Source organism: Harpia harpyja, chromosome 14, assembly GCF_026419915.1.
Source record: "Harpia harpyja isolate bHarHar1 chromosome 14, bHarHar1 primary haplotype, whole genome shotgun sequence".
Lineage (NCBI taxonomy): Eukaryota > Metazoa > Chordata > Aves > Accipitriformes > Accipitridae > Harpia > Harpia harpyja.
In genome coordinates this window covers 9,383,109-9,409,414 of record NC_068953.1, presented here as the reverse complement: position 1 = coordinate 9,409,414, position 26,306 = coordinate 9,383,109, and the positions used below count along the sequence as shown (strand labels likewise).

The window sequence follows — 26,306 nt, the reverse complement described above, 5'->3', positions numbered from 1 at the left end:
CTACTCTAAGAATAGATATTTTTTCCAAAGAAATTCTTTCCAGATTTACAGCTCATGCTACTAGAGCAACTCCTCTTTTCCAAAACCTTTTTGCCCTTTGAGGTACTATTTCAGAGCATGAGCCTGGAGCTGTCTCGCTTCCTGCTCAGGTCATCCTTGGTTGGTGAACAAGCTCTCCACACAGCTGCACAAAGCACTCCAGCCAGCATTCCTTATTTTACTTATTGTCTTATCAAGTCGTTATCCTTTTGCTTGGCTTTGCTGAGTCTACAATAAGTTATGCGAGGTTTCTTGTAATGAAATTGTAAGTTGGGTTAGTATGCTCATTGCGACCACTCTTTCTCAGCTGATTCTCTCAGCTCACCTGAGTTGAGACTCCATGACTTTTCTCCTGCATTTTCTCTGACAGGTAAAGCCAGCACTTACTTTTGTTTTTTTAACATTATGCATTTGAGGAGAGAGAATTTCCAGCCCCGACATTTGCTTCTGGACCTATTGAACTCCCTGTTCTCTCTGGATTAGTAGTGGTCCGTGCAACTAAACATCACCTCTGAATGTTTGCTCTTACTTGTTCCTCAATGCTTGCTGCAGATACTCTTTATTCTGTGTCACACTGAGTCAATCTCTGGCACTCAGTGCTTTGTTAATTGTATTATTTTTCAGGATGTTATCTTGCCCTGTAGCACCCTAAAAGGAGGAGGGACAAAACCCAATGGCTTTGAGGAAATAAAGATCCAGCCTAGCAGTACCCTGATACGTGATCTCAACCATGTTATGTTACACTTGGTGGTCAGCATGCTGTACTTAGGTATCGGGTTTGCTTGAAGACATTACCTGATGTCTTCTGGAGCCATCAAATTTGTAATAAAAGCATGTAAGATTTTCCTGGAAGCATCCTTAAAAATATTGGAAATAAGCCCCAAGTGCTTCAAAGGATCTTTTCTTAAAGTGTAGGAATTTGGCTTGGGTACCACTCCTGAGTACCGGGACTCAAGTGTGGTGTGTATTCTCACTGCACCTATCAAGTGTTCTTCTAAGCTCAGAAGAAAAATGTGGTTTGCTGATCTGCACTGACCACCCCATAATTAAAAATGTTGAACCATATAGAGATGTCAATTTTTTAGCATAATCAGATGCAAGTGTTGAACTCTGGACCATAGTATTAGATGTATGTGATCAAAAGTCAGGTCAGCTCTCTGAAGAGAAGTAACATCAGCCTGCTTTGGCACTAGCTCAAGCTTGCCTTCTGTGGGGCTTCTGTTAGTCCATGGCAGACTCGTTTTCCTTCCTGCTCTCCTCTATCTTTGTTTTTTGGGGTTTTTTTGTTTTGTTTTGGTTTGGTTTTTTTTGCTTTCTCCCATACTGCCAGCAGAGTCTCCTGTCTTCTTTTGCCCCAATGCTGCTTCCAAACTGTCTCCCAAATTCTTGAGCCTATAGGAGACCAAGAAATTCTCGCCTTGCAAATTAAGTCTCCTTTTCACTGCTGTCTTATTCACTGATCAGCTCTTTCTCTCTACTACTGAGAAATCCAGGTCTACAAGCCTTTATGCCTGTTGGCTGCGATCAGGTTCTTCCAGAAACATTCTGACTACACTTTTTCCCCATTTCTAATTGGAACATACTGCTTGTTGGGTTTTTTTTCAACCTGTCCTTCACATTCTGATCCCAGTTGTCTCTGGTGAGTGTGGCTGGTTTTTGTCTTTGGGAGATGAATGGGATGTTTTATCATTATGCAGAAGCACTTTTGTAGGCCTTGCAATTAGATGATGATCATTAGAATTTTAAGGTTGACTTTTAAATTATTCTTTCGTCCATCTCTGCTTCCTATGATCCAGTGATTGTTTATTGAACTTGCAAATTTTGAAACCTTTTTCATATTCCCATGTTTTCAAAATTAAAAATACCAATGACGAGTACTTCTTTGAGTACCGCATTTCCTGCAAGTTTCTTTTGCCTGTACCTAACTCCTGTCAGATTTGAAGAGAACTTATTTTGGGGTGAGATTTTATTACTTTAACTTCTTCTTTTGGAAAAGTTATTTTTCTGTTTTAAGAAGTTATTAATGTGTATTTTCTACTAACTACTTCTGTAACTGGCTTTGTATAAAGACCTCTGGCAAATTCGTACGTCTTGCACCTGTCTGTTGGGACATTTTGATTCACGAAGTGGCAGTTGTTGGCAGGTGACTGCCAAAGTGTCCGGGTATCGTCTACTAAATTGTCCGTATCTCACAGGGCTAAAAAATCATGGAGTAACGCCACTTGCATTGTCATATTTGGTACATGAGACTATTGTGAGAGACTTTCAAAGTCCTAAAAGTAATGTATTGTTGAGCACCAGTGTGGTGCTTTGTGTTGGATAACTGTAGAAGGAAATACTACTACCGGTAGGATTTTACAGTTGTGTCAAGTCCCTTCAAAAAAGTTAAAAGCAGTGCTGGATTGAGCATAATTTTGGCAATTCAGATGTAGGCGATTTGTTTGATTAGCCTGACAGAGAAACGTAACATAAATTTGTGAGAAAATCACTGAAGAGGAAAGGTTAGGTAGAAAAGATTACTCTTCAGGAAACAATTATTACATAAAGGAGCCTGAAAAATAATGGGTCACCAACCATTGTCAGCAGTAAAGGTATCACCTAGTCTAGGTCGAGAATGACTTATGAGTACTTTGTGTTGACCGACTAAAATACTTTGTTAAATGAATTGATTTCAGTTCCACTTACAGAGCACAGATTTGTGCAGCACAGTTGGCACCTTATGACAAGTTCAAATTTAACAAAGTAGAACAAAGCAAATGTGTTACAAACTTGCTACAAAAGACTTTTGCTGCAGTTCAGCCAAGGAAGACACTTGTGAAGGTGGCCTTGCAGCAAGAGTCTGCCTGTTCTGGAAATTAGATGCCTGGGTCTCTTGCGTGGCTTGTGCACCACCAGTGCGTCCCTGGCACTGCCTATTTCCAAAATGAGAAAAAATAATGTCAATGAGACAAGACTTGAATAAATTTTGGGGGCAGGGGGGGATTGCATTGGTCTTTCATGGTCAATAGGTCTGTTCACATAGGAAACAATGGCATCTGAAGGAGAGAGCACGCATGAAGCTTGAAATTATTTTCACTTTAAAGGGGGAAGGGCAGGATTGTAAACATATGTCTGTGATCTAAGGAGAAATCCTTGAACCTGTTACTGTCATGCAAGCTGCAGTTGTTTGTGGAGTGTGACTGATGTCCAGCAGAATGTGAAATATCTTGAGCTGAAAGGCCTTGGGGATATCATTAGAAAATGTCAGTGTCCCCCTCAGGATAGTCAGATAGCATGTCAAGTGTCACTTTGCCTGATAGTAAAGAAACTTTTTCTTTGCATCAAAGGAGAGCTGTTGAAAATGCATTTTTCAGGATTAACTTAGAACATAAAATTTACAGAGCGTGCTTGCTGCATTAGGTCATTTGTTTGGGTATCTGGTTAGTGGACTGGGCTGCTTTTTTAACAAAGGAGGCTTATCAGTATCTCTCAATCTTCTGGGGCATTGAATTTACTGGTTGAAATAACCTAGGTCCTCACCTATTTAAAAGCCTTTCTTTGCAGTGGATATATTGCCTGAAAAACACCAGTCCAGCACACTGCAAATTAAAGATTTTTCACTCTGCCTGTTTTTGGAGCTCTACTTTGTACACAGTGTTATTTGATCATGCTTGCCGCAGGCTTCCCAGACATCAAAGCACAGTTTGAGATAGAACTCAGTACCCCACTGTAATACTAGCTAGATACCTACCTGTTTGATTGGGGATTATATGATTTATTTTATTTTCTGACTTGCTGTTTGCCCCCTGCGGGGACTGCCTTCTGTGCATCGTATCCATGTTCAACCTTGGTTCCTTACAGCCTGGTTATCAGAGGGGGCTCCTTATGTCTTGCTAAAATCTGCTGCCTCCTGGGGGATGTTCAGGCAGTATCTTAATCGCTTTCCCAGGAAGGCTATGCAGACAAGTTTATCATTATTGTTTTTAAGTATTTTTGTGTTCCTTGGGTGTGTTGGAGTGTAATGTTTCATAGTGGATAATAATAACTCTGTGCTATGTGAATATTAAGAGGCTCGTGTGTCTCAGGAAAGGGGATTAATGCAAAAATGCTTTTTTAAGAGCAGAGCTATGATGTGGAACCAAATGCAGACTGATATCTAATAAGCCGATCTGGCCTTTCCCAAGTTTGGCTTAGCAAAAGCAGTATGTTTTATGTCTGTGCTCCACTGCTGAGAGTTTAGCAAACTAGCAGAAGACTTCCCTGAAGTGTGTGGGGTCTCTTCCCTTTTCACCTTTTAATCTGGTGGAGAAGAGAGGAGAAAATCTAAGGGGGGAGGAGGAGACAGCTGCATGATAGCTCCGCGATCAGTTGCTAGAATCCCTCCTTTCCTTCTGGAGAGGTGGGTGAGGGTGATTGTGCATTTGGGTATTAAGTGTAACAAAGTAAAGAAAAACAGTACCTTAATCGATTTCTCTCTTTCTTCTCCCTTCACTCCATACTTTTCATTCCCTGTTATTCATACCTTTTTTATTTTAAATATTTTTATTCATCCATGCCCTTTTATATTTCCATGGGACACTATTTTGTGCGCTGTCTGCTCCTGGGCACCGCACACAGCTCACCCTTTCTTTCTCCAATCAGGATGGCGGCCTAGTGGAAGAGCCCACTACTTCACCATTTTTGCCTTCACCAAGCCTGAAGCTCCCCCTTTCAAACAGTGCACTCCCTAATCAGACCCTGGGCGGGATTGCCTCAGGGCTGGGCATGCAAAACTTGAATTCTTCTAGACAGGTAAGGCTGTTGGGGGAGATCCCAAGTTGAATTTCAGCTCTCTTGGATTTGCTGCTAATGCCCATCACTTCCCTGGGGAAAACTGTGGTTTAAACTGAAAGTGTGTGCAATGCCTTTGTTCATGTGAAGTATCAGTGGAGAAGCTACCTGCTGTGTAAACGTTTCACATTAGCCTGCTAAATACACACATACGTTGAGAAGAGACTGTGGTATTACGGATTTATACCATTGAACCCTGGTATAGCTCTGCCTTGATGACGTGAGGTTTCTTTTTTTGAGGCGTTGCTAATTGTCACAGACTCTAAGGCAAAGACATTGCTCTTATTCGTTTTTCCTGGCTGGCATAATTATTCAGTGATGAGATGGGTCAGAAGTGATGGGGGCTTTTTTTATTCCTGCTGTAAGTGTCAAGGCAGCTCATAGGTTTGACAGGTGCTAAGAAAGAAACTGCTTCTAGCACCTCTGGTCAAATAGAGCATTGCGGCAAGAGGGATGTTCTGGCCCCTGGGTAGAACATGCTGAAAGGGAAAGAAAAGGAAAGGAGATGGAGGGGAAGATTGATAAACACCACAAGACTGAGAGGCCATGAACTACTGTTGATTATGAAAAGGTTATTTTTGCCATATAAATTGAAGTTCCAGCAAAGATAAGAAGTAACAACACAGAAAAACTGTGTATTGTTATATGGTGGCTTTTATGATGTATATTCTTTCAAAGTTAGTTTTCTAAAGGCAATACTTGTCCAGCACTTACAGCCCATTAAGCATATCTTTCAGAAGCGGAGACTGCACTAATAGCATGTCAGTTATCAGTAGCTTTGTAAAATGACTAAGTATAAAAACTGCCTAGATAATTTAAGGATTAGGATGCTGTGAGTTTAATGACTCCATTCTCCTGTCCCTTGCTGCACAAATAAACTTTTCTGGCGAGTACTTTTCTTTGTTCATCTTGTGACCCTCTAGGGTTATGCATCCTTATAAAAGTGATCTTCAACTTCAGCTACCTTTTGTTCAGGCATCTGCACAAAGTTTTGGAGGTTTGGGATGTTGAGTACATGGCAATCTTTGCCATACCTGATTGACAATACAGTCTGTATGTACTGGTTTCTTTATCTGCACCTGTCATAATTAATCACCGAGGATAAAGACTGCACAGATAAGTAACTTCCAGGTTATACGTTGAGTGATGTCTTTAAATGCCAATGTCTGTCTTGTCCTGCTGTAGATACCGAGTGGCAATCTGGGTATGTTTGGCAATAGCGGAGCAGCACAAGCCAGGACCATGCAACAGCCGCAGCAACCGCCAGTGCAACCTCTTAATTCATCCCAGCCTAGTCTTCGTGCTCAAGTGCCTCAGTTTCTATCCCCTCAGGTTAGACGACACTTCCACTCATGAGTTTTCCCTTTCCCTGGAACTCTTGCATATGCACTCTCCTCTCCATATGCATTCTGTCATGTTCCTGAGGCTTTGCAGCTGTGCGTTGATTAATTTACTAGCCAGTAAGTGTGTTACATGGGTAAGATGTTCTCACATGTATATTCTATACGTTATCTTTGTGGACACATTCTCGTGTTCATTTTTGCAAAAAGTACGTGTTTCTAGAGAGCTGAGGAGTTTGTTCTCAGCTCTTTTTCTATAAATGGATGTTTGAGTATGGTTATTAAGATTTGTATTAGAGCCTCTTGTTAATTTTTGATAGTTTATGGTTCTACCACTGGTAATTGTAATATTTTCCAGCTGATGTCTTGTGACTGTTATTAACGGCTTACACAGTTGCCAGCGTTAAAAGTAAATGTACAATGTTTAATACACTGCTTTTTCTTAGGTTCAAGCACAGCTTTTGCAGTTTGCAGCAAAAAACATTGGTCTCAGCCCTGCACAGTTAACCTCGCCAATTAATAATCCTCAGCATATGACGATGTTGAACCAGCTCTATCAGCTGCAGCTGGTAAGTTAAAAGACATGGCAAATAAGCTCTAAATCAGAATTGGAAGCATGAAGATAAAATAAGAGAATGGCTAACTAAATTTTTAAATGGATGTGACATCTTTAAAACAATCAGATGCTGATGTTTTTGGTAGAGTTTCTTTTTAAAGAAACAAAATCGTGTTTTTTGCTTCAGGCTTTATAAATAGCAATTTGTGGAATAATTATCCTTTACAGCTGATCAGTAGAACTGAAAAGTCAGTTGTCTTTGTACTAGTATGAATAACATAGTATATTCTGAAACAGCACTAATCTGTGTATTACATGTGAATGTATGCAACTGATGGACCAGCTGGGAGATTTGTGTCGCAACAAGAGAGAAAACTCGGCAGTGCTGGTCACCCGAGTTACCTGGAGAACTTTCTTCAGTTGCCTCACTAAATAATAAAGTGTAGGGTAAAGTTCCTGTTATTAGTGGAGTGTCTATTTAATGCATCATGTGATAAGAACTACTTGTTTTTGAAAAGTTGTGGACTTTTGCTATATTTGCAAATTTTGTATATATATATATATGTGTGTGTATGAAAATATTTAATTGGATTTTAAGACTATTTTGAAAAGAGATACTGCTAACAGTAAGTCAGTATTTTCTAGGGTTAAACATAAAATTGAGGATGACAAACTAGCTTGGTTGCTGATCTCAACATGCTAGTCAAACTTTTTTATTAGTAACAGTGTTTGATATGATTATTCATTTCTGGTTATGTTTCCTAGTTTTGAGGAGCATAGCGCTGATCTCATGCCATGGTAATAACTGAACAGTACACAGCTACTTGAAAAGTATCTGTACAGAATTGGATTTTAAATTCACGTGTTTCAGAGAAATACCTTGGGGAAAAAAAAATTTACTGCCCAGTGTAGTGGTTTAACCCCAGCCAGCAACTAAGCACCACACAGCCGCTCACTCACACCCCCACCCCCCCCACAGTGGGATGGGGGAGAAAATCGGGAAAAGAAGTAAAACTCCTGGGTTGAGATAAGAACGGTTTAATAGAACAGAAAGGAAGAAACTAATAATGATAATGATAACACTAATAAAATGACAACAGCAATAATGAAAGGATTGGAATGTACAAATGATGCGCAGTGCAATTGCTCACCACCCGCCGGTCGACACCCAATTAGTCCCCGAGCGGCGATTCCCCGCCCCCACTCCCCCCAGTTTATATGCTAGATGTGACATCACATGGTATGGAATGCCCCGTTGGCCAGTTTGGGTCAGCTGCCCTGGCTCTGTCCTGTGCCAACTTCTCGTGCCCCTCCAGCTTTCTTGCTGGCTGGGCTTGAGAAGCTGAAAAATCCTTGACTTTAGACTAAACACTACTTAGCAACAACTGAAAACATCAGTTATCAACATTCTTCGCAGAACACAATTGACTCTATCCCAGCTGAAACCAGGACACTCAGTTAACCACATTAAAATTGGTGGAATTTTTCTAGAATAAAGCATCACAACTGATTAAATACAAAGTGTCAGAACTCAAAAAGGCCAAAACAAAAATAACTGTTGGTATTTATCCTATTTGTGTAATATTATAAACTTCTATTTTAATTTCTGCTTTGTGTAACAATCTTTTCAGAAAAAAAATAGGTTCCTATGTTTAATGATCACTTACTGCTCACAAACTTACTCATCAGTTTATTGACATGTTTAGTTTAAAAAAAAAAAACGAACACTGGACTTATATCTATAATAAAATACATTTGTAACAAGATTCCTACTTTTGCTTCATTGACTGTTTTCAGAAAACTCCAATGTTTCTGTCTTTTCTAATTTATAATGTACCAGAGCTGTTCAAGCAAGTTTGTTTGGCTTACTGTATATGTTAGGACCTCTGACCTCTCATTTCTGTCTTGTAGGCGTACCAACGTTTACAAATCCAGCAGCAGATGTTACAGGCTCAGCGTAATGTTTCTGGACCCATGAGACAACAGGAGCAGCAAGTAGGTTTGCCTGCCAGTTCAATCTCTCCATTACAGTTTGGTTTCAATAGCTTAAAGAGATTGTACTACATTATACCAGAGCAGCTAAAGCATCCTTAGAAACAATGATATAGTGCATGGCTTGAGTATTGAAAAGGAAAATGCTAGAGTAATAAAGCTATTTCACAGCATTCAGTTATTGGAGGAAAGCTCTTCAACCCTTAATACGGTCAATTTTTATTTGTAAAGAGATCTATTGTGTTATTTCACTGTAGAGAAAGGCACAAGAAATCTAGTGTCTTTTTGTTCAATTGAGCATTTATTGATTTTTTTTTTTTTTTTTTTCCCCACCCCCCACCTCCCCTTGTCAGGTTGCACGTACAATCAATAACATGCAGCAGCAGATCCAGCAGCACCAGCGCCAGCTGGCCCAGGCCCTGCTTATGAAGCAGCAGCCTCCCCCTCCACATCTATCTTTGCACCCCTCTGCAGGCAAATCAGCCATGGATAGCTTTTCACCCCATCCCCAGGCTCCCGGCCTACCTGACCTGCAGACCAAAGAGCAACAGTCTTCACCGAACACCTTTGCTCCTTACCCTCTTGGTAAGTGTCCTTCATTAAAGCAGTTCCACATCAAAAAGACAGAGGGAGTATATTTCATTAATTCAGCATCTAAATGTTTTGCTCCATAGTATAACAAATACAGAAATATAAAAGATATGTTTATTAAATAATGGTGAGATGCCAAAACAAAATCATGGCACTACATGCCTATCTGGTAGCTGTTCAGGTAGGCTGTATTTGCTCTCCTGTGCTCTACCTACAAATATCAGAACAGAAGATTTGCTAAATTAACTATCTACGTATGTTGCTATTTATGAACTAAATATAAATTAATAGTGTCATGTTGTAAAATACACAAATGTCATATTGATAAACAGGAATATCATCTGGAAGTCATGCAAAGTCATCAGCACTGGTAAGGCATCAATTTTGGTCAATCTATTTCAAGAAAGATATGGATCAGTTTGAAGGAATGCAGAAAGTGTGCAGATGATGAGATGGTTCAAAAACATGACTGCTAAGAAAAAAAAATGAAATCCTCTGCACTCTAGTCTAAAGAGAAGACTCAAGAGACATGCAGGAATCTTCAAAAATTTAAAAGATAGCTTCGAAGAAGTTTTCTTGCATGTGGTTAATGCAAGAAGTAATAAACTTCTGTTGCATAGAAGGAGATCTAGTTAAATGTTAAGGATTGCTTATTTGCTTTAAGCAAAGTAGAGTACTGGAATAAATTGTCTGGGAAGTTTTTGAAATCTTCACAGGTCATTTTGTGGTAGGTTAGACATAGATCTGTCAAATATGATTGATGTCAAAATAATCGATTCGGCCTTGAGACAGGGTGAACAGAACAACCTTTCAGACCTGTTTTCTGTGATTGTTTGATGTATGCTACAGACTTCATTTATGACATAAAGGAATTAATTTAATCTCTTTGTGACTCTCTTTATGCTGTGTACAATAGAATTGCCAAGCTTTATCTGCTATGCAGCAGTTAAGAAGGTAATTCTGACTGCTAATGGTGAGCTGTTATAGCAGGGAGCATCAGAAGGCAAAAGAATTTATGAATTAAAGGCCTAAGTCTAAGAAGTTCTTATCATATCTCAGCTTCCTGTGATCTGCTAACGTTCAGGATTATAAATCAAAAAGGACCCAGATTCGCATCACAGAAGCATGTCAAAATTATTCCTTAAATGTATTCTGAGTGATTTTGTTCTGCTTATGCAAAATATATGCCCAAATAGTACAATACCTGCTATGATGAATAGCAGCTCTTCGTATGACCTTTTAATTAGTTGCTTTGTTTGGGATTTTTTTAAATGTTGTTAGCAAAATAAAATGGCAAGCATCATCGGGGTGTGTTAGTGAGACATTAGGAATATTTTGGCGTAGCAGTGGAATGCTGCAAATTCTTCGCTGGTTTAAACGTAGCATTCCAGTGCATTCTTCCAGAATGCCTTTTCTGAGACAAGTGAGGAGACTGCAAGTAGAAATACTAACAGCTTTAAAATATTATCCCTACATCTTTTTTCTTTTTTCCTTTTAGCAAAGTTTTAACATTTCCTGAATTCATGGGAGTTCTATTGGTGTTCCCATAAAGGCAAAAGTTCATGACAGCAGGTTGAAAATGTGCATAGTAAATTATTACACATACGTACAGATGTCTGAAAATCAATGTTTAATAATTTTTTTAACTGGATTTTTAAACATGTCTTTTAATCCTCCAGTGTATTATGGGTATCTAATGACCTATTTCCCCTTAGCTGGACTGAACCCGAACATGAATGTAAATAACATGGACATTACTGGTGGTTTGTCAGTGAAGGACACTTCTCAGTCCCAGTCTCGCCTTCCTCAGTGGACACACCCCAACTCAATGGATAATCTGTCTAGTGCTGCTTCTTCGCTTGACCAGAACTCCAGCAAGCACGGTATGTCACATTTAATGTCTGTGTCAGTCTGGCTTTTTGAGACTTGAGTCATATCGCAATTGTAATTTTTTTCTCATGTTACTATTTTCGGTAAGGGCTCATAAATGGTTGGTACAGAGCGCCCTTTGAGACTGATATTTTTAAGATGATTTCTGCAGTCACATTCAACAATGCATTGAAGTTCTTGCAGCTATCACTTCCTACATGCAATGTAGGAATGGTGGTTTTCTTCATTTGCTGAATTTTGTTGCTCAGAACATGGAGTTCAAGTAAAACAAGCCATTAGTGTTGGCAAAACAAGTCCCACAAGCTTCCCCTTACTCCAGGTCTGCATACCTTCAATCCAAAAAAAATTTACATTGGCTTTCTCCCACAGTTTTTCCAATATCGTCAACCTTTTACAGCCAGTCCTGTACAAAGGCATGATGGATTACATAGTTACCCACCCTGGGAGTTAGGAGCACAAACTTCGTATTTTTCCAGAAGCGATTGCTAATCTGTTTGAACACCTTTATCCCTAACGCCTCCAGTATCCTGAGTCGTTTATTCCTTTATTTCCTGTACCAAGTTTATTCTGTTAGAAAATGGTGCTCTGTTAACTTATTGTATCCTGGATTTTACTATGAGCAGCATGAATTATTTCTTTTACAATATTTTTTTATTCTGCAAGTCGCTGTACTGCTTATGCCAAATTGTAGTTTGGTAGTTTGTAGGAACATGAGAATGGCCATTTCAAATCAACTGTCCTGTCAGCAGCGAATACCTAGAGAAGGTTGAGAAGAGGGCTTGCATACAGTGATATTCCTTAGTATGCTGTCTTAGCGAATTCCTGTTTACCATCAGTGTAATGATTTGAATTACTTAGTCTCTTTTTGGCAGTAATGTAATGCAAATTTCTTTAACTTGAGTGTCTAGATTGTACCAATGGTGTATCTCACAGCTGTAATTCCTAGTAAGGCTTCAGAGACTGTTAGCCTTGCTTACTGTGTCTATATTTTAATTTTCTTTTTTATCATTGTAATACAGAAAGAAAACTAAAATATAAACAAAGCAGCAAGCAAGGCTTAATAGCCTCTGAAGCCTTACTAGGAATTACAGCAATAACAATAATAAAAAAATACAGGGACTGATGAAATTCCACACCCAAAATTAGTCCCACTCCTAAACAAAGCCTTTCCATTTCATTCATTACAGGTGCTATACCTGGAGGTTTAAGTATTGGTCCTCCGGGAAAGTCCTCCATTGATGACTCTTATGGCCGGTATGATCTGATTCAAAACAGTGAATCGCCTGCCAGTCCACCCGTAGCTGTTCCTCACAGCTGGTCACGTGCCAAAACCGATAGTGATAAAATTTCCAATGGCTCCAGCATAAACTGGCCACCAGGTAACAAAATACAAAGCATTTGTGTTAAACTGATGTCCTTAAAATCTATCGTTGGTTTTATTTGTTGAATCATCATGCCTTCTGATACACAGGAACTTAGGAGAATTATGACTTTATATACTCTTCTTTTTATTATATTTGAAACAGAGTTTCATCCAGGAGTGCCATGGAAAGGACTGCAGAATATTGATCCTGAAAATGACCCCGACGTTACTCCTGGAAGTGTTCCAACTGGGCCTACCATAAACACCACGATACAGGATGTTAATCGCTATCTTCTCAAGAGTGGAGGTAAACACACAAATTACTTTCACATCTGTGTATGCTTTCTTTTTCTTTCCAAAAACGTTGACTTCATATATTATGGATGTAGTATATTTTTGCATGTAATCCTAATCTAATAATGCTTCTGCTCTGAACTTTCACTGAAAATCCAGAAATACTTGAGTTAAATATGGGACTAAGAAGTTTCTGGTTTTCCATGGGAATGTAAATATTTTTACATTGGAAAAGGCTGTGAGATGTAATACAAACTTCTGTGGTCACTGAAGTTTTTGTAACCTGTAACACTTTGTTTTGAACAAGAGTTTGCTCTCCATACTGACCAACCTCTTACACACTCTTTGTGAAATACTCAAAAGACACAATACAAAAGTTCCACAGTCGTTGCTGAGACAGCAGGCTTCTGTCACACTAATTAATTGTAGCTTTGTTAGAAGATCAATCCGCAAACTAAATGAGAGCTCTTTTATCCCGAAAACCATCAAAGAAAAGAAAAAATAGGGAATTGACTAGTAAACTAGTATTTCCCAGTGCCATTTCCATTCCTTTTGTCTTGGCAGTGCTTACTACAGAATTAAAAGGATATTCTCTAAAACAATAAACCATTGGAACTGTGCTACTTGTTAACTACATGTACTGAAAGTGGATCAAGGGAAGGGTGGCTTGGTTTAATTGTGATTGACATGCCGAAATAGGCAAGTTACCTGCACTCTATTAGAGCACTCTAATATGGACAGGAATAGTATAACCAGGTTGTAGAGAAGGACCTGTCAGGATTAAAAATGTGGATTTTCTAGTAGTTAATCTGTGATATCTGTGTAGATTGTAAATCAGAACTATCCTTGAAATGGGTTTCCAGCTCTGGGCTTGTTAACTCAGGTGAAGGGATGTGAAATGTGAGGGAAAGGAGGCAGGAGTTTTCATTGCCTTGAATGATTTTAGTTGTCTCTTACCAGAAAGCAATCTTTATTTAAGCTGAAACATGAAGTATTTGTGTGCATGAGTAACATTGTATTAATTTCTAATGATCCAAATGTACTTCAAGGGGCAGGCAACCTGGATGGTTTGAAGTTATAAAATGAGAAGTATAAAGACATAATTCAGTCACAGTTCAGATATGGTGCATGCAAGAAATACTCCCTTTAGGCCAAAAGCCTAGCCCTACAGAGCTATACCTGTAAGTCAGATGATACCTACTACAGGTCTTCCTCCTTTATAGAAGGAGAGTATACATTAGCTCTGTTGGTGTATAATTTGCCTGTGGAATGAAGAAATAATTACACTACTTGGAGAGGGTCAGAATAGATGATCTTTGCAGAAGTAAACAGGCCTTCAAGAGCCAAAACCTTCTGAAAAGCAGTGACTGTTGGGGTCCATGTATGCTTCCTTTCCTCATTAGCTTTTTAGCTTGTTAATATTACAATTGTAATAAAAAATGTAGTTGCTGAATCTGTTTCTTTATGCTCGTATAACCTAGGTGTTTGCTCCTAGGTAAAATTACCTGTTACTGTCAGTACCCCTCCATATGAGATTAGGGCTTTTGTGACATGCTGCCAAGAAGAGACTATCTTTGAATGATGCAGCTTCAAGTACACGGATTGTATTAACAGAGTTGATCTCTGTTTAGAGATCTAGACTGTGGCGTATACTGTCCTTGCACTGTATACATAGAAGCAGACAAAACCTAACCTTTTGGGTTTATTTTTTGTTTTACCCTGTTTGCTCATGAAGCTTTGCAGGGTCAGCTGCTATGAGCTGAAAGTCCTAGCCACATGGAATCAGGAATGAATGGTTTCAGCTCTGTGGGCATATGGGCCTTTGAATCTGATATAATTCCCTCACTCCTGCCTGGGGAATAGATTATTTCCAGAGAAGGCCTTGATTAGAATTATTTTGCTTGAGACTGATGTCTGTATTGGTGTATCCTGTGGAGGGCAGTGAGTCTGGATAAGGTAAAGTTTGGTTGGTTGCTGTTCCAGTTGAAATTGTGGCCTGTGTTTTTTATTCAGCTGTGAGGGATGAGATTGTCCTTTTACTTCCTCCCTTCTACCTCAGGACAGCACTCTTTTCCAAAGAACTCACCGATTTTTATTAGTCAGTTAAAGATGTTACAGTTTCACAGTCCGTCTATGTATGTCAGGAATGATAAGTCACCTAGGATATACACACTTAATTTTGTTGGTGACTAGAGAGAATACTTCCAGCCTTTCTGGTTTTTATAATGAAGAGATTTTATTTTACGTTCTGTTTCTTTCATTTGCTGCCAGTAAGGAAATTCTGTATATGCTTAGATAGCTCCTCAGATTGTAAATGATTTACCAAGATGGTTTCAGGCTATTTCATTTAATGTTATCAGTTTGAGAAGAGATTGCTAAAATACATCCTTGCTTTACTGAAAGTCTACAAAAATCTAAAGATGTTTGTGGGCATTAGGATGTAGGGGAAGTGCTTACCTCAAGTAATTAAGGACAAATCACCCATGGTAAGAGGTTAGTTTGTCATATACATATATGCTCATCTACAGTTGGCATTGCTTAAGTCAGCTGGCAGAGCACCTTTATAAATTAAGCCTGTTCCTTGAGACTAAACAGTTGTAACACTGATTTTCTGAGAGTCACATATCTTAAAGGAAATGCAGAATTTATCTTCTGCATAGGCGTGAGTACATCTGCTACTGTGCCAGCTTTCTCTTCTTTTCTACTAAAGACTTCTGCTTCACTTTATCATGCTTTCTATAACATTTCATTCCTAGAATTCAGAGACCAGGCTGATTAAGGAAAATGCCTTGCATGGTTTGTATTTGCACATAACAGATTTGCTTATGTCACACCAGACATCATTATGGCCATCTTTCTTAGTTGCTTCTCTGCTGGTTCTGCAGGGTCATCCCCAACATCATCTCAGAATGCCACGCTGCCTTCATCGAGTGCCTGGCCGCTTAGTGCCTCCGGCTACAGTAGCTCTTTCAGCAGCATTGCATCCGCACCTAGCATTGCAGGTACGAAAAATGGCCTTTCTACTTTCACATCCTTCTGCATTCTGAGAAAAGGCCCTAGGAAGTGCTTTCCCAGTTATTACAGTAGTGCTACTATAGAGAGAAACATGTTTTTTTGTCCTGTGTTAGCTAGGCAGCAATCCTGGCAGCTCTTCAGTGGTGAGCGTCGGATGGTATGCCTGGAATTGTGCTAAGGAAAAATGTATTTATTCCACTTGGTGCCATGTGCTGTCACTCTGTATTGGCATCGAGATCTCTTAATGGCTATTTCCATTGCAACTTTGAGGAGGAATATTGTCTAGGACCTCAGTAGAAACGCCACTGCTAGACCCTTCCAGTAAGAGCTGATAATTTTTTTTTAATAAATTCACTGTTAAACGTGAACCATCTTCAGCTCAGGCAAAAGTTTAGTACCTCAAGGAGGTACTCTGCACGGCTCTGGAGGGGTTGGGTCTGGGGCTCTTAAATGTCTTCTAATAGTCAGTCCAAAGCCTGATGCTCCCCTATATGGCTGAGCTTGTGGATGGTCTAAATAATTACCCCATTCTTTTTAATGAGCTATAAATTCTGGAGCATCTCTCTCTGCAAATCACGGAAACTTTGGTTGCAAACTGGCTACCTAAATATCCAGTTTGTCCCATTATAAAAATGTGTTGGGGCTGTTGTATGGATTGTATTAGCATTTTCATATCTAATCAATGAAAACTCTCCACTTTGAATAAAGGAGGGTGCAACCTCTAGGTCATACTGCAGAATGCACAACAAAAAGGGCTTGTTTGAAATGCTTTACGCCAGTGAAAGGAAAAGAAAGGAATGGCTTGCTTTTCTTTTATCTGCCATGCATTTCTGCTTTATTTGCTTTTTATTTTTTTGCAGTGTCATCTAATCTTTGTGTTAACCCCATAAGAAGTAGTGACATAGCAACATCTAATCTGTGGTAATGTGCATGTATCATGTGCTACATCACAGATTGAGCTGCTCTGAGTTCTAAAACTCAGACCTTCTCCCTTTTTCTCCACCATTTTACCCTTGTTAATGTCTTCATCATCATTGTCAAATGATTTTTGTTGCTACAGTTTGCAAGAAGATGGGAGAGTGGTTGCCCTTTCACTTAAATTGTTATAATTCATATAAAATCATTGAGTTAAATGATATAGATAAATTGAGGCAATTTGGGAAGTGTGTGTGTATATAACTGAGGCTGTGATTTGGTGACTGGTAAATTTGGCTTTAGGACTAATAAAAAAGCCTCAGTGGCTGCCTGATGCAAAGCATTGATTCAGTATAAGCTTAATCTGCCAGTTCAAATCTGGTTTTGAAAAAATTCACTTTCCATCTTGGACTTTGTCAGGCCAAGTATTTTCTTACTGTCTGCAATCAACATTAAAGCATTAAGGCAGCAAAATCACAGTACCATTTGCTGTGGCAGAAGACACAGTGATATGACCATTTCAGTCCACTCCAGTCAAACACATGCTGCTAACGATAGCAATGGTGGGACTGTGCTATGACAAGGAAATTGGACTGTAATTTCACAACATATGTTGGTACAAGGAAAAAAAGGCACAGATATGTAAGTCTAAAGGTGAATACAGGGTTTTGTTTTGGTATCCATAATTTGAATCAGTTTTGTTTGCCACTCTGAATGCTAAACTGTATTTGTTGTTCCTATTTTTTGTATTATTTTACAAAACTCTGATTTGGCAGGAACAGTAGTAAGATAGTTTAAAAACTGATTAGGGAAATAACAAAATGAACAGTAAAAAGTTAAAAAGAGTGACAGGTTGTGATACGGTCTAATCTTCTGAAGACTTCATTTTTCTCAAAGACACTTGGGAAAAAGAATAGCTATTACTTTGAATATTCAGAAATACAGTTTTTGTTGGTCTTTGATCTTTGGAATTTTAATAATATATCAGAAGAACATAAGGATATATACTGGTTACTTTATATTAGATAAAATGAGTTGTGTAAGAAAAAGTAGTTAAGTTCTATTAAACCTTTGAGAGAGACAATCTTGAAGTGTTTCATTATAATTTTGATTAAATTAGATTTCAAATACTTAAGTCCATTTTCTGGTCTTTTTTTCATGTATTGTCTTTTACGAGAAAGTGAAATAGTAGGAGATTTTAAAAGGGAACTGTATATGTAGCAGGTGGTGGGACATTCATTAAATACAAAATTCTTCGAAAATGTAAATACTAGTGTAAGTACGTTCAAAGGATATAGGATTTACATCACTGGATGGTACAGAATGCTATTCTTTTCTCTCCTGAAAAGCTGGAAGAATATAGTCAGTGCAGAAGCTTGATGATTACCCATCCTACTTGGTTTAACAGGTGTTGCTAACTAAAAATACACAAATGTGTGTATTTTTTTTCTATTGCAGGTAAACTGTCAGACATCAAGTCTACGTGGTCCTCTGGCCCAATCTCTCACACACAAGCCTCTCTATCCCATGAACTATGGAAGGTACCCAGAAACACTACTGCTCCTACGAGACCACCTCCAGGCTTAACAAACACCAAGCCATCATCTACATGGGGTGCCAGTCCCCTGGGTTGGACCAGCTCTTACTCCTCTGGTACTCATGACTTCTGTGTTTTATAACACCACAGTGCCTTCTTTTTATTGTTTGCTTTTATTCTGTGTTACAATAGTGAGGCACCCCATAGCTGTGTATTAGGCTCCAGAAACTTGAGGTTTAATACAAGTAGAGTGTTTCTGGTTTGGGGATGAAGCTCGTGTCTGTTTATTTTGGTTAGGATAAGTTGTAAATGAAGCTGTCATCTTTCAGGTGGTCATATTAGTAATTTTACATAGGAATTGCTGAATTACTTAACTCCAACTAGGATTTTTTTCCATTTCCTTGATTTCTAAAAATATCTTTTAAACATGTTTCTTGTTTTGTGGTATGATCTATGACTGCCTACAAGGCTTCAAGATGAATGAATCAGCCCACGGAATTTAATATGGAACACATTTTTGGAGCATGGATGTGAAGCATTTAGGACCTGATGGCATTGCAGGGCCCTCAGGGAATGTCTTAATTTTTTTCATGCAGGCTCTTTTTTTAGATGTCGTTGTTGTGCTAAATACAAATATGAGAAACCATGGATCTGGCTATATAAATATATATATATATATATATATTATCATGTTTGTTTGTGAAGTATTGTCAGCTTCAAAAGTATTACACCTATTTTATATAAAGCTGACTATTTTAATTAATCTGCTTACACTAAGTTGGGAGTTAAATGTTCTTCCCTCTTCTTGCCATTTATATTGTATCTATTTTCTTCATCAAAACCCCACCTGGTGGGCAGATATTGCTGATGCCAGGATTCTCTCTGGAGTCTGAGTGTGGTCACGCATGTGACTACAGAAGTACTGCGGTTTCTCAAATGCCACTCATGAATACCAAGCTTGTACAGTTTCTCATTGTAAAACACCAGGCTGAAGTTGGGAAAGCAGGTTTTGTTGGTTATGTCCTTGTATCTTTAATCAGAACATTGTCGGTGCAGAAATATCTGTTTTGAATAAGTCATATACATTAATCTATCATTGGTAAGATAGCAGAATGCTGCAGTGCTATAAAAATCTTCAATAGCAAGCAGCAATCTGAGCTTCGACGTCTGAATTGCTTTTAAAATGTGTCTTCCAGATTAATTTTAATGTAACCTGAAGATACAGTTTGTTGCAGTGTCATATCTGCATCCGCTAGTTTTCTAACAGTTATTGTGGGAATGTGAAAAATGCCACAGATCTTTTAAATGTAACAAAAACAGGTTTTCATTCAGCAACCTTCATTCCAAAGACAACAATAAATCAAGATATGAGGAAACTGCTGTAGGATTTGTTTTCAGTAGCAGTAACGCTTGCTAGTATGTTGTGATTCCAGATAAGTTTTCTTCTTGTAATATGCTCTCCACACCATGATAAAATGTTTTGTTGTGGAATTTGTATTGTAGGTTCTGCATGGAGTACTGACAGCTCAGGGAGAACAAGCAGCTGGCTGGTTCTTCGAAACCTCACACCCCAGGTAAATAGAATTGTACATAACTAGTTATGAAAAGAGACTTCTCACATTTAAGAGATAAGAAGAACATTTATCAACCTTGGTCACTTGGTTCATTTGAAGGAAAAATAATTATTCTGCATTTATTACAAGTGTCTGTTTTCTACAGGGAATTTGTTAAGTTTTCAAAGTGCTGTCAAATCAAGTATGAACTTTTAAGGCTGTAATTAGTCATTCAGTGTGCACCATTTATGTATGTGTAAGTTTGGAGGTGAATGATGTTTTAAAGCAGATACAGAGATGTAAAATCTGCTTTTCCTATGGGTTTGGTTTTGCGTTTTCTCCTAAGTCTGTCAAATCCTCTAGTCCTCCACGTAGTGTCATTCACAAGGAAGGACATAAGCCACAAAGCCTTGAATGTAGACATCCAAATTAATCTTGGGGAAAATTTAGTTATATTTATGAAAAATGTGGTTTTCCTTTGACTTATTTCTGGAATTCTGTGGACTTCTTATGATATATATAATTTGTATCACCTAAATTGGGAAATTTTGTGCATTGGACTGTAGGGAAATCTTAAAAAGACAGGATGTCTCACTCAATGAAGACAGTGATAAGTCTATAATTAAATTCTTATGGAAGAAAAACTCTTCTTCGCCCCCCCCCCCCCCCCCCCCGTATTTACTCTTTAGGTTTTAAACTTGTTTAGTTAACAAGCATTTAAAGTATAATCACAAAAATACAGATAACCTTTTCCCCCCTTTCCGTCTTAACAGATTGATGGTTCCACACTGCGGACACTGTGTTTGCAACATGGCCCTCTAATAACATTCCACTTGAACCTGACGCAAGGGAATGCTGTGGTCCGATACAGTTCCAAGGAAGAAGCAGCCAAGGCCCAAAAGTCTCTGCATATGTACGTTTCTGCTCTCTCTTTCCTTTGTTATGAAGCCAGTTTTATCTCAGAAACCATTTTCTTAGGCATTTATTTGCTAGGACTTGGAACTGATCACTAGTTAGTTTAATCTGATTTTGAAAATTACCTAATGAGAGAGGGAAAAAATAATTGGGGGCTAGATACTCATATACTACCAAATAAGAGGTCTTTACAAAACTTGGTAATAGATATTCACTGTTAATAATGTGCTCAGTAAGGATTTGTCACATATATAAGGCTGCAAAGAATTCGTAAGATGTGATAAGAATTCCAAAGGAAGCGCAGAGAGAGCATGAGACAAGGTTTTAGCTTTAGAAAACAACAGAAAGGACAAAACAATGATAAATAAAGAATGTGTTCATGGTGGTCTTCTGTTGTAAAGGAGTTATGAAAGAAATTGAAAGAAATGTGCGACAACAAAATGTGCTTTTTAGGTGTTTTAAAATCCATGGGACTAATTGGCATACTACGCAAGAGCTGGAGAATTTGAGTGATAAAATCAGTGACATCAGGGAGGATTAAGAATATAGAGACTGATGTTTCAAAAGAATACTTAGGTGCTTAGAGTTGGAAAGCAGTTTTCTTTATCAACAGGTTATAGCGCGAGTATAATGAAAAATACTGATCATAGCAGAAACATTGTTTGGAACTAGCTGTACTACCAGCCTGATTACCTTCCCTATACTTAGAAATTTAGGAGCAATGGTTACTCCATATGTAAAGTTGCAACTACTTTCCCATTATGAACCTGATTAACAGGAATTATAGTAATAATTACATTAATGACCATGTTGCTTTTTTAACTGTTGACCACTCCTTAATTAAATATTATGAAGCAGCATTCAGAACAATTGGAGATGAAAAATTGACCCATCTTAGTTACATCGGTTTAGATGTGGGCATCAGGTAAAAGAAATAATGCCAAAGGCAAAATTAATATGTGAGTTTAAAGATAAGCACTTATTTTAAATATCATAGAATCATGGAATGGTTTGGGTTGGAAGCGACCTTAAAGATCATCTAGTTCCAACCCCCCTGCCGTGGGCAGGGACACCTTCCACTAGACCAGGTTGCTCAAAGCCCCATCCAACCTGGCCTTGAACACTGCCATGGATGGGGCATCCCCAGCCTCTCCAGGCAGCTTGTTCCAGTGCCTCACCACCCTCACAGTGAAGAACTTCTTCCTTACCTCTAATCTAAATCTACCCCCTTTCAGTTTAAAGCCATTACCCCTTGTCTTATCACTACATGCCCTTGTAAAAAGTTCCTCTCCAGCTTTCTTGTATGCCCCCTTTAGGTACTGGAAGGCTGCTGTAAGGTCTCCCTGGAGCCTTCTCTCCTGCAGGCTGAACAACCCCAACTCTCTCAGCCTGTCTTCGTAGGAGAGGTCCTCTAGCCCTCTGATCATCATCGTGTCCCTCCTCTGGACTTGCTCCAACAGGTCCATGTCCTTATGTTGGGGGCCCCAGAGCTGAATGCAGTACTGTAGGTGGGGTCTCAAGAGAGCAGAGTAGAGGGGGAGAATCACCTCCCTCGACCTGCTGGTCACGCTTCTTTTGATGCAGCCCAGAATACAGTTGGCTTTCTGGGCTGCAAACGCACGTTGCCAGGTCATGTTGAGCTTCTCGTCAGCCAACACCCCCAAGTCCTTCCCCTCAGGCCTGCTCTCAATCCATTCTCCGCCCAGCCTGTATTTGTGCTTGGGATTGCCCCGACCCATGTGCAGGACCTTGCACTTGGCCTTGTTAAACTTCATGAGGTTCACACAGGCCCACCTCTCAAGCCTCCCAAGGTCCCTCTAGATGGCATCCCTTCCCTCCAGCATGTTGGCCGCACCACACAGCTTGGTTGTGTCGGCAGACTTGCTGAGGGTGCGCTCAATCCCGCTGCCCATGTCGCCGACAAAGATGTTAAACAGCGTCGGTCCCAAGACCGACCCCTGAGGAACGCCACTCGTCACTGCTCTCCACTTGGACATCGAGCCATTGACTGCAACTCTTTGAGTGTGACCATCCAGCCAATTCTTTATTCACCAAGTGGTCTGTCTGTCAGATGGACGTCAGAGTACAGATGTTGAATATGTGTTCCCAACACAGCCAGTGGGTTTCAAGTATATCTTTAAATAAAAGCAGGAATAAGCACTAGACACGGAAGAGTTGAACTGTACATTGATGAGTTAATTACAAACATTGTGATGGGTTAAGACCTTTAAAGGTATGAAAACATACTTGTTCGTTACATGTGAAAAAAGAAGGATTCTCTAATCTTTCTGAGTCTCCAAGTCTTCTGAGAATATTAAAAAAGGAGGAGCAATTACACACCTTGTGGTCTGGAGCTTGCTTTGCTACATTATATGATGCATTGTTGGATCTGTATTTTCTATCTTATCTTTTTAGTAAAGCAAAATGCTGTAATTACTACAGGTCCCAGTGCTCAGAACTAATAAAAGCTACAACATTTATGCAAAAATAAAAGTAGGGAAAGGAGGCAGTGTTATCAGGTGCTTGAGCATGGCCTCAGAAACAGCATTTCAGCCTTTGCTGTAACTAAAAAGTTACCATCGAGTGTGATGGCTGTAGACATCCTGAGGTGGAAGGTGTCTGAGTTTTATTCTGCTCCTATATCTGGCAGATTTAAAAAAGAAAAAAAGAGAGACTTCTTTTCCTGGTTAGTTGATTTTAAAATACGCAGCAAATGATTGAATCTGCTGCAGGATATATTCTTTGATGAGAAATTAATGTGAAGAGAATAGTTTTTGAAAATGTTTTATAATAAATTTGTCATTATTGGCATCATTTGTTACTGATAATGCTGGTATGCTTGTATCTTTATGCCTAGAGTACAGCCTCCTGTGATGCATGTTAGTTAAATGAGGTGGTGTCCACACATACAGCTTTGTGCATTTGCCTATGGATGTAGAAAGGTAGATAGAAAATAGGACGGAGAAGTCTTTGTTTAAGAGCCTGGGATTGCTAAAAGTGAGCAGATGTGGCATAACTCTTCACCTCGACTTCAACTTGGGGGAACATGGATTGATATCCATCTCGGATACTTCCAGAGGTACCCTTTGCACCCCTTGTTTCATGTTGCTGCACCTTTTGTTTTCGTCCTCAGGTGTGTCCTGGGAAACACTACCATCCTGGCCGAGTTTGCTGGTGAAGAAGAAGTCAACCGTTTCTTAGCACAAGGCCAGCCACTGCCGCCCACCTCCAGCTGGCAGTCCAACACTGGAACCAACCAGACTCGCCTGGGCTCCTCCAGCAGCTCTCACGGCTTGGTGCGCAACGACGCCGGCCACTGGAACGCTCCCTGCCTGGGGGGCAAGGGGAGCAGCGACCTGCTGTGGGGTGGGGTGCCTCAGTACTCCAGCAGCCTTTGGGGACCCCCGAGCACCGACGACGGCAGAGTGATCGGAAGCCCGACACCTTTGAATACTCTTCTTCCGGGTGATCTTCTCAGTGGGGAGTCCATCTAGGAAGCAAGAGAAACAAAATGGAAATAACAATCATCAGCACTAAAGGAAAAATAAAAATTGTAACCCTTTCCAGTCCCGGGCTTGATGAAGAATCCAGCTTTAACAGATCAGACTGGCAGCCCTTTTTAGTACCTCTGTCCAATATCGAATATGAAACTGCAGAAGTCCTTGTGAACTGTTCGTGAAACAGTATGGGCTACTTTTGGTCAGTGTCACATGCTAATGACAGGTTTTATTTTTTTTCATGGCTTTTTGTTTTATGTTGTCTTTTTATGTTTGTATGGTGATTTTCAAAACAAAGTATAAAAGCTGCTTAGAATAGGTCTATCATGAAGGGCACTTTTCAGAATTTGGGCTGGAAAGGGTTATTTTATCAACTGGGGTGGGGAAGGGGGAAATGAAAGCCTATTTAAAATGAGCCTGTGACTATTATGCACATTACCAGAGGCGGACCCAATAATCAGAAAAGGGTGAAGTGTGATATTTACCATTGGTACAGAAAAGTAATGAATCTGAATGGTAACTATTGACTGTACAGGTTGAGCGGGGGGGAGGGAGGGCAGGGTTGGGGTATCTCTGTGTCCACTACTCCCATGGATCTGCCTATGCACATTACCCTTGTTTCATTACTTTTTCATGTCATTTTTTTAATCCCAAAAATATAAAAAATAAAAAACAAAAAAATAAAAAAATAAACAAAAAACAACAAAAAAACCCACAAAAAAAAAAAACATATCAACATGCAAATACTTGAATCCAGCAGGCCAATAACAAAATGTGAACACTTTCTAAGTCTAATTATTACACTTCCAGGTCAGCATCAGTACACAAAAAAACAGGCTCTAAGAATTTTTTTTTTTTTAAAGTTCAGACTATATGTTTTTGTTGGAACAGATGTATGTGTGTGAGTGTGCTTGTGTGTATGTATGTGTGCGTGTATGTGTGTGCCCATGTGTGGTTTAGCTAAAAGTGTGAATTTTTTCCTTTTATTCAGTATATGCTTTTTATTTGCTCATTGGTCAAATGTTTAATTGTTATTAGCTTCTAACTTTGCACTGAGTGTCCGCAGCCCTTCTTGTAGCTAATCCTATAATGTTAAAAAGAAAAAGAAAAAAAAAAAAAGAAAAAAAAGAAAGAAACTGATAGAAGGGGCCGGCGACAATTCACGTGTAAATGTTTACTCAAGGACTCTTACGCATTTTAAAAATTACAGTGTGTATCTCTGGAGAATAATATGTATATCTACCTTTAGCGGCTTTTTATTGTGGACTAATGCAAGAAAATTATTACCGGAGTATTGCACCATTTTTCCATTCGGAATATAAAGTTTAAAAAAAATACTCTTGTTGAACTGTGGCCATAGATAATTGTAAAGAGTTGATAGTTCCCTTGCAAGCAGGAACAGAAACAAGCACTTGGACATAGGTTTTGACTGCTTTTGGAGGAGCCAGGAGTTTTGGCTCCCACCTGTTTACAGACCTTTTTTTCTCCTTCAAACTTTAAAATAAAAAAGGAATTAAAAAAAAAAAAAAAGAAAAAAAAAAGAGACTTCCATCGTAAAGAAAACTATTTTCAGAATGAAGATATGCTACTTCAGAGCTCTGGGATTGAACAGTGTTGTTGTATTATTCTTTTCTTTGGCCATTGCTGTGTACTATTTTTGTTGTTGTTTTCCTCCTCTTCGTCAAAGTGGCGAAAACTTTGTGATCACTATCTTGCACATGGTGGAAGATGTCTCAGGAAAGCCGGGTTTCCCGAGGAGCAACTCCACACCATTTCATGTATTTTTAAAACCCAACTCCTAGCACTGAAGATATTATTAAAAAACAAAATAAAATAAAAAAAAGACAGTAAGAAAGAAGAAAATACCTAATCTAATGTGTAGCAGTTACATATTTACCAAATAATGGACTCAAAAGAAATAGATGTTTGAAGAGTGCTTTATATATTAAAAAATCGCTTTATGTTTAAAAAAAGATCAATGTTTTTGATTGTTTTGAAAG

The 26,306-nt window shown here is 39.1% G+C and overlaps 1 protein-coding gene across 9 annotated transcripts in view; it reads left to right on the top strand.

Moving 5' to 3' along the window:
* TNRC6C (trinucleotide repeat containing adaptor 6C) overlaps positions 1–25,847 on the top strand; it is a 109,849-nt gene extending 84,002 nt beyond the window's left edge. For 4 of the 9 annotated variants that reach the window (XM_052808893.1, XM_052808895.1, XM_052808892.1 and 1 more), the window contains 13 exons: positions 4,636–4,809; positions 6,034–6,180; positions 6,635–6,757; positions 8,656–8,739; positions 9,090–9,321; positions 11,043–11,210; positions 12,405–12,596; positions 12,744–12,887; positions 15,760–15,876; positions 18,263–18,457; positions 19,845–19,915; positions 20,668–20,807; positions 23,943–25,847. In XM_052808893.1, coding sequence (XP_052664853.1) covers positions 4,636–4,809; positions 6,034–6,180; positions 6,635–6,757; positions 8,656–8,739; positions 9,090–9,321; positions 11,043–11,210; positions 12,405–12,596; positions 12,744–12,887; positions 15,760–15,876; positions 18,263–18,457; positions 19,845–19,915; positions 20,668–20,807; positions 23,943–24,303 — 2,148 coding nt within the window. In that variant the 3' untranslated portion in view covers positions 24,304–25,847. The remainder of the gene's footprint in view (positions 1–4,635; positions 4,810–6,033; positions 6,181–6,634; positions 6,758–8,655; positions 8,740–9,089; positions 9,322–11,042; positions 11,211–12,404; positions 12,597–12,743; positions 12,888–15,759; positions 15,877–18,262; positions 18,458–19,844; positions 19,916–20,667; positions 20,808–23,942) is intronic. The other 5 variants (XM_052808897.1, XM_052808894.1, XM_052808898.1 and 2 more) reach the window with 3 other exon arrangements.
* Positions 25,848–26,306: the final 459 nt, after the last annotated feature.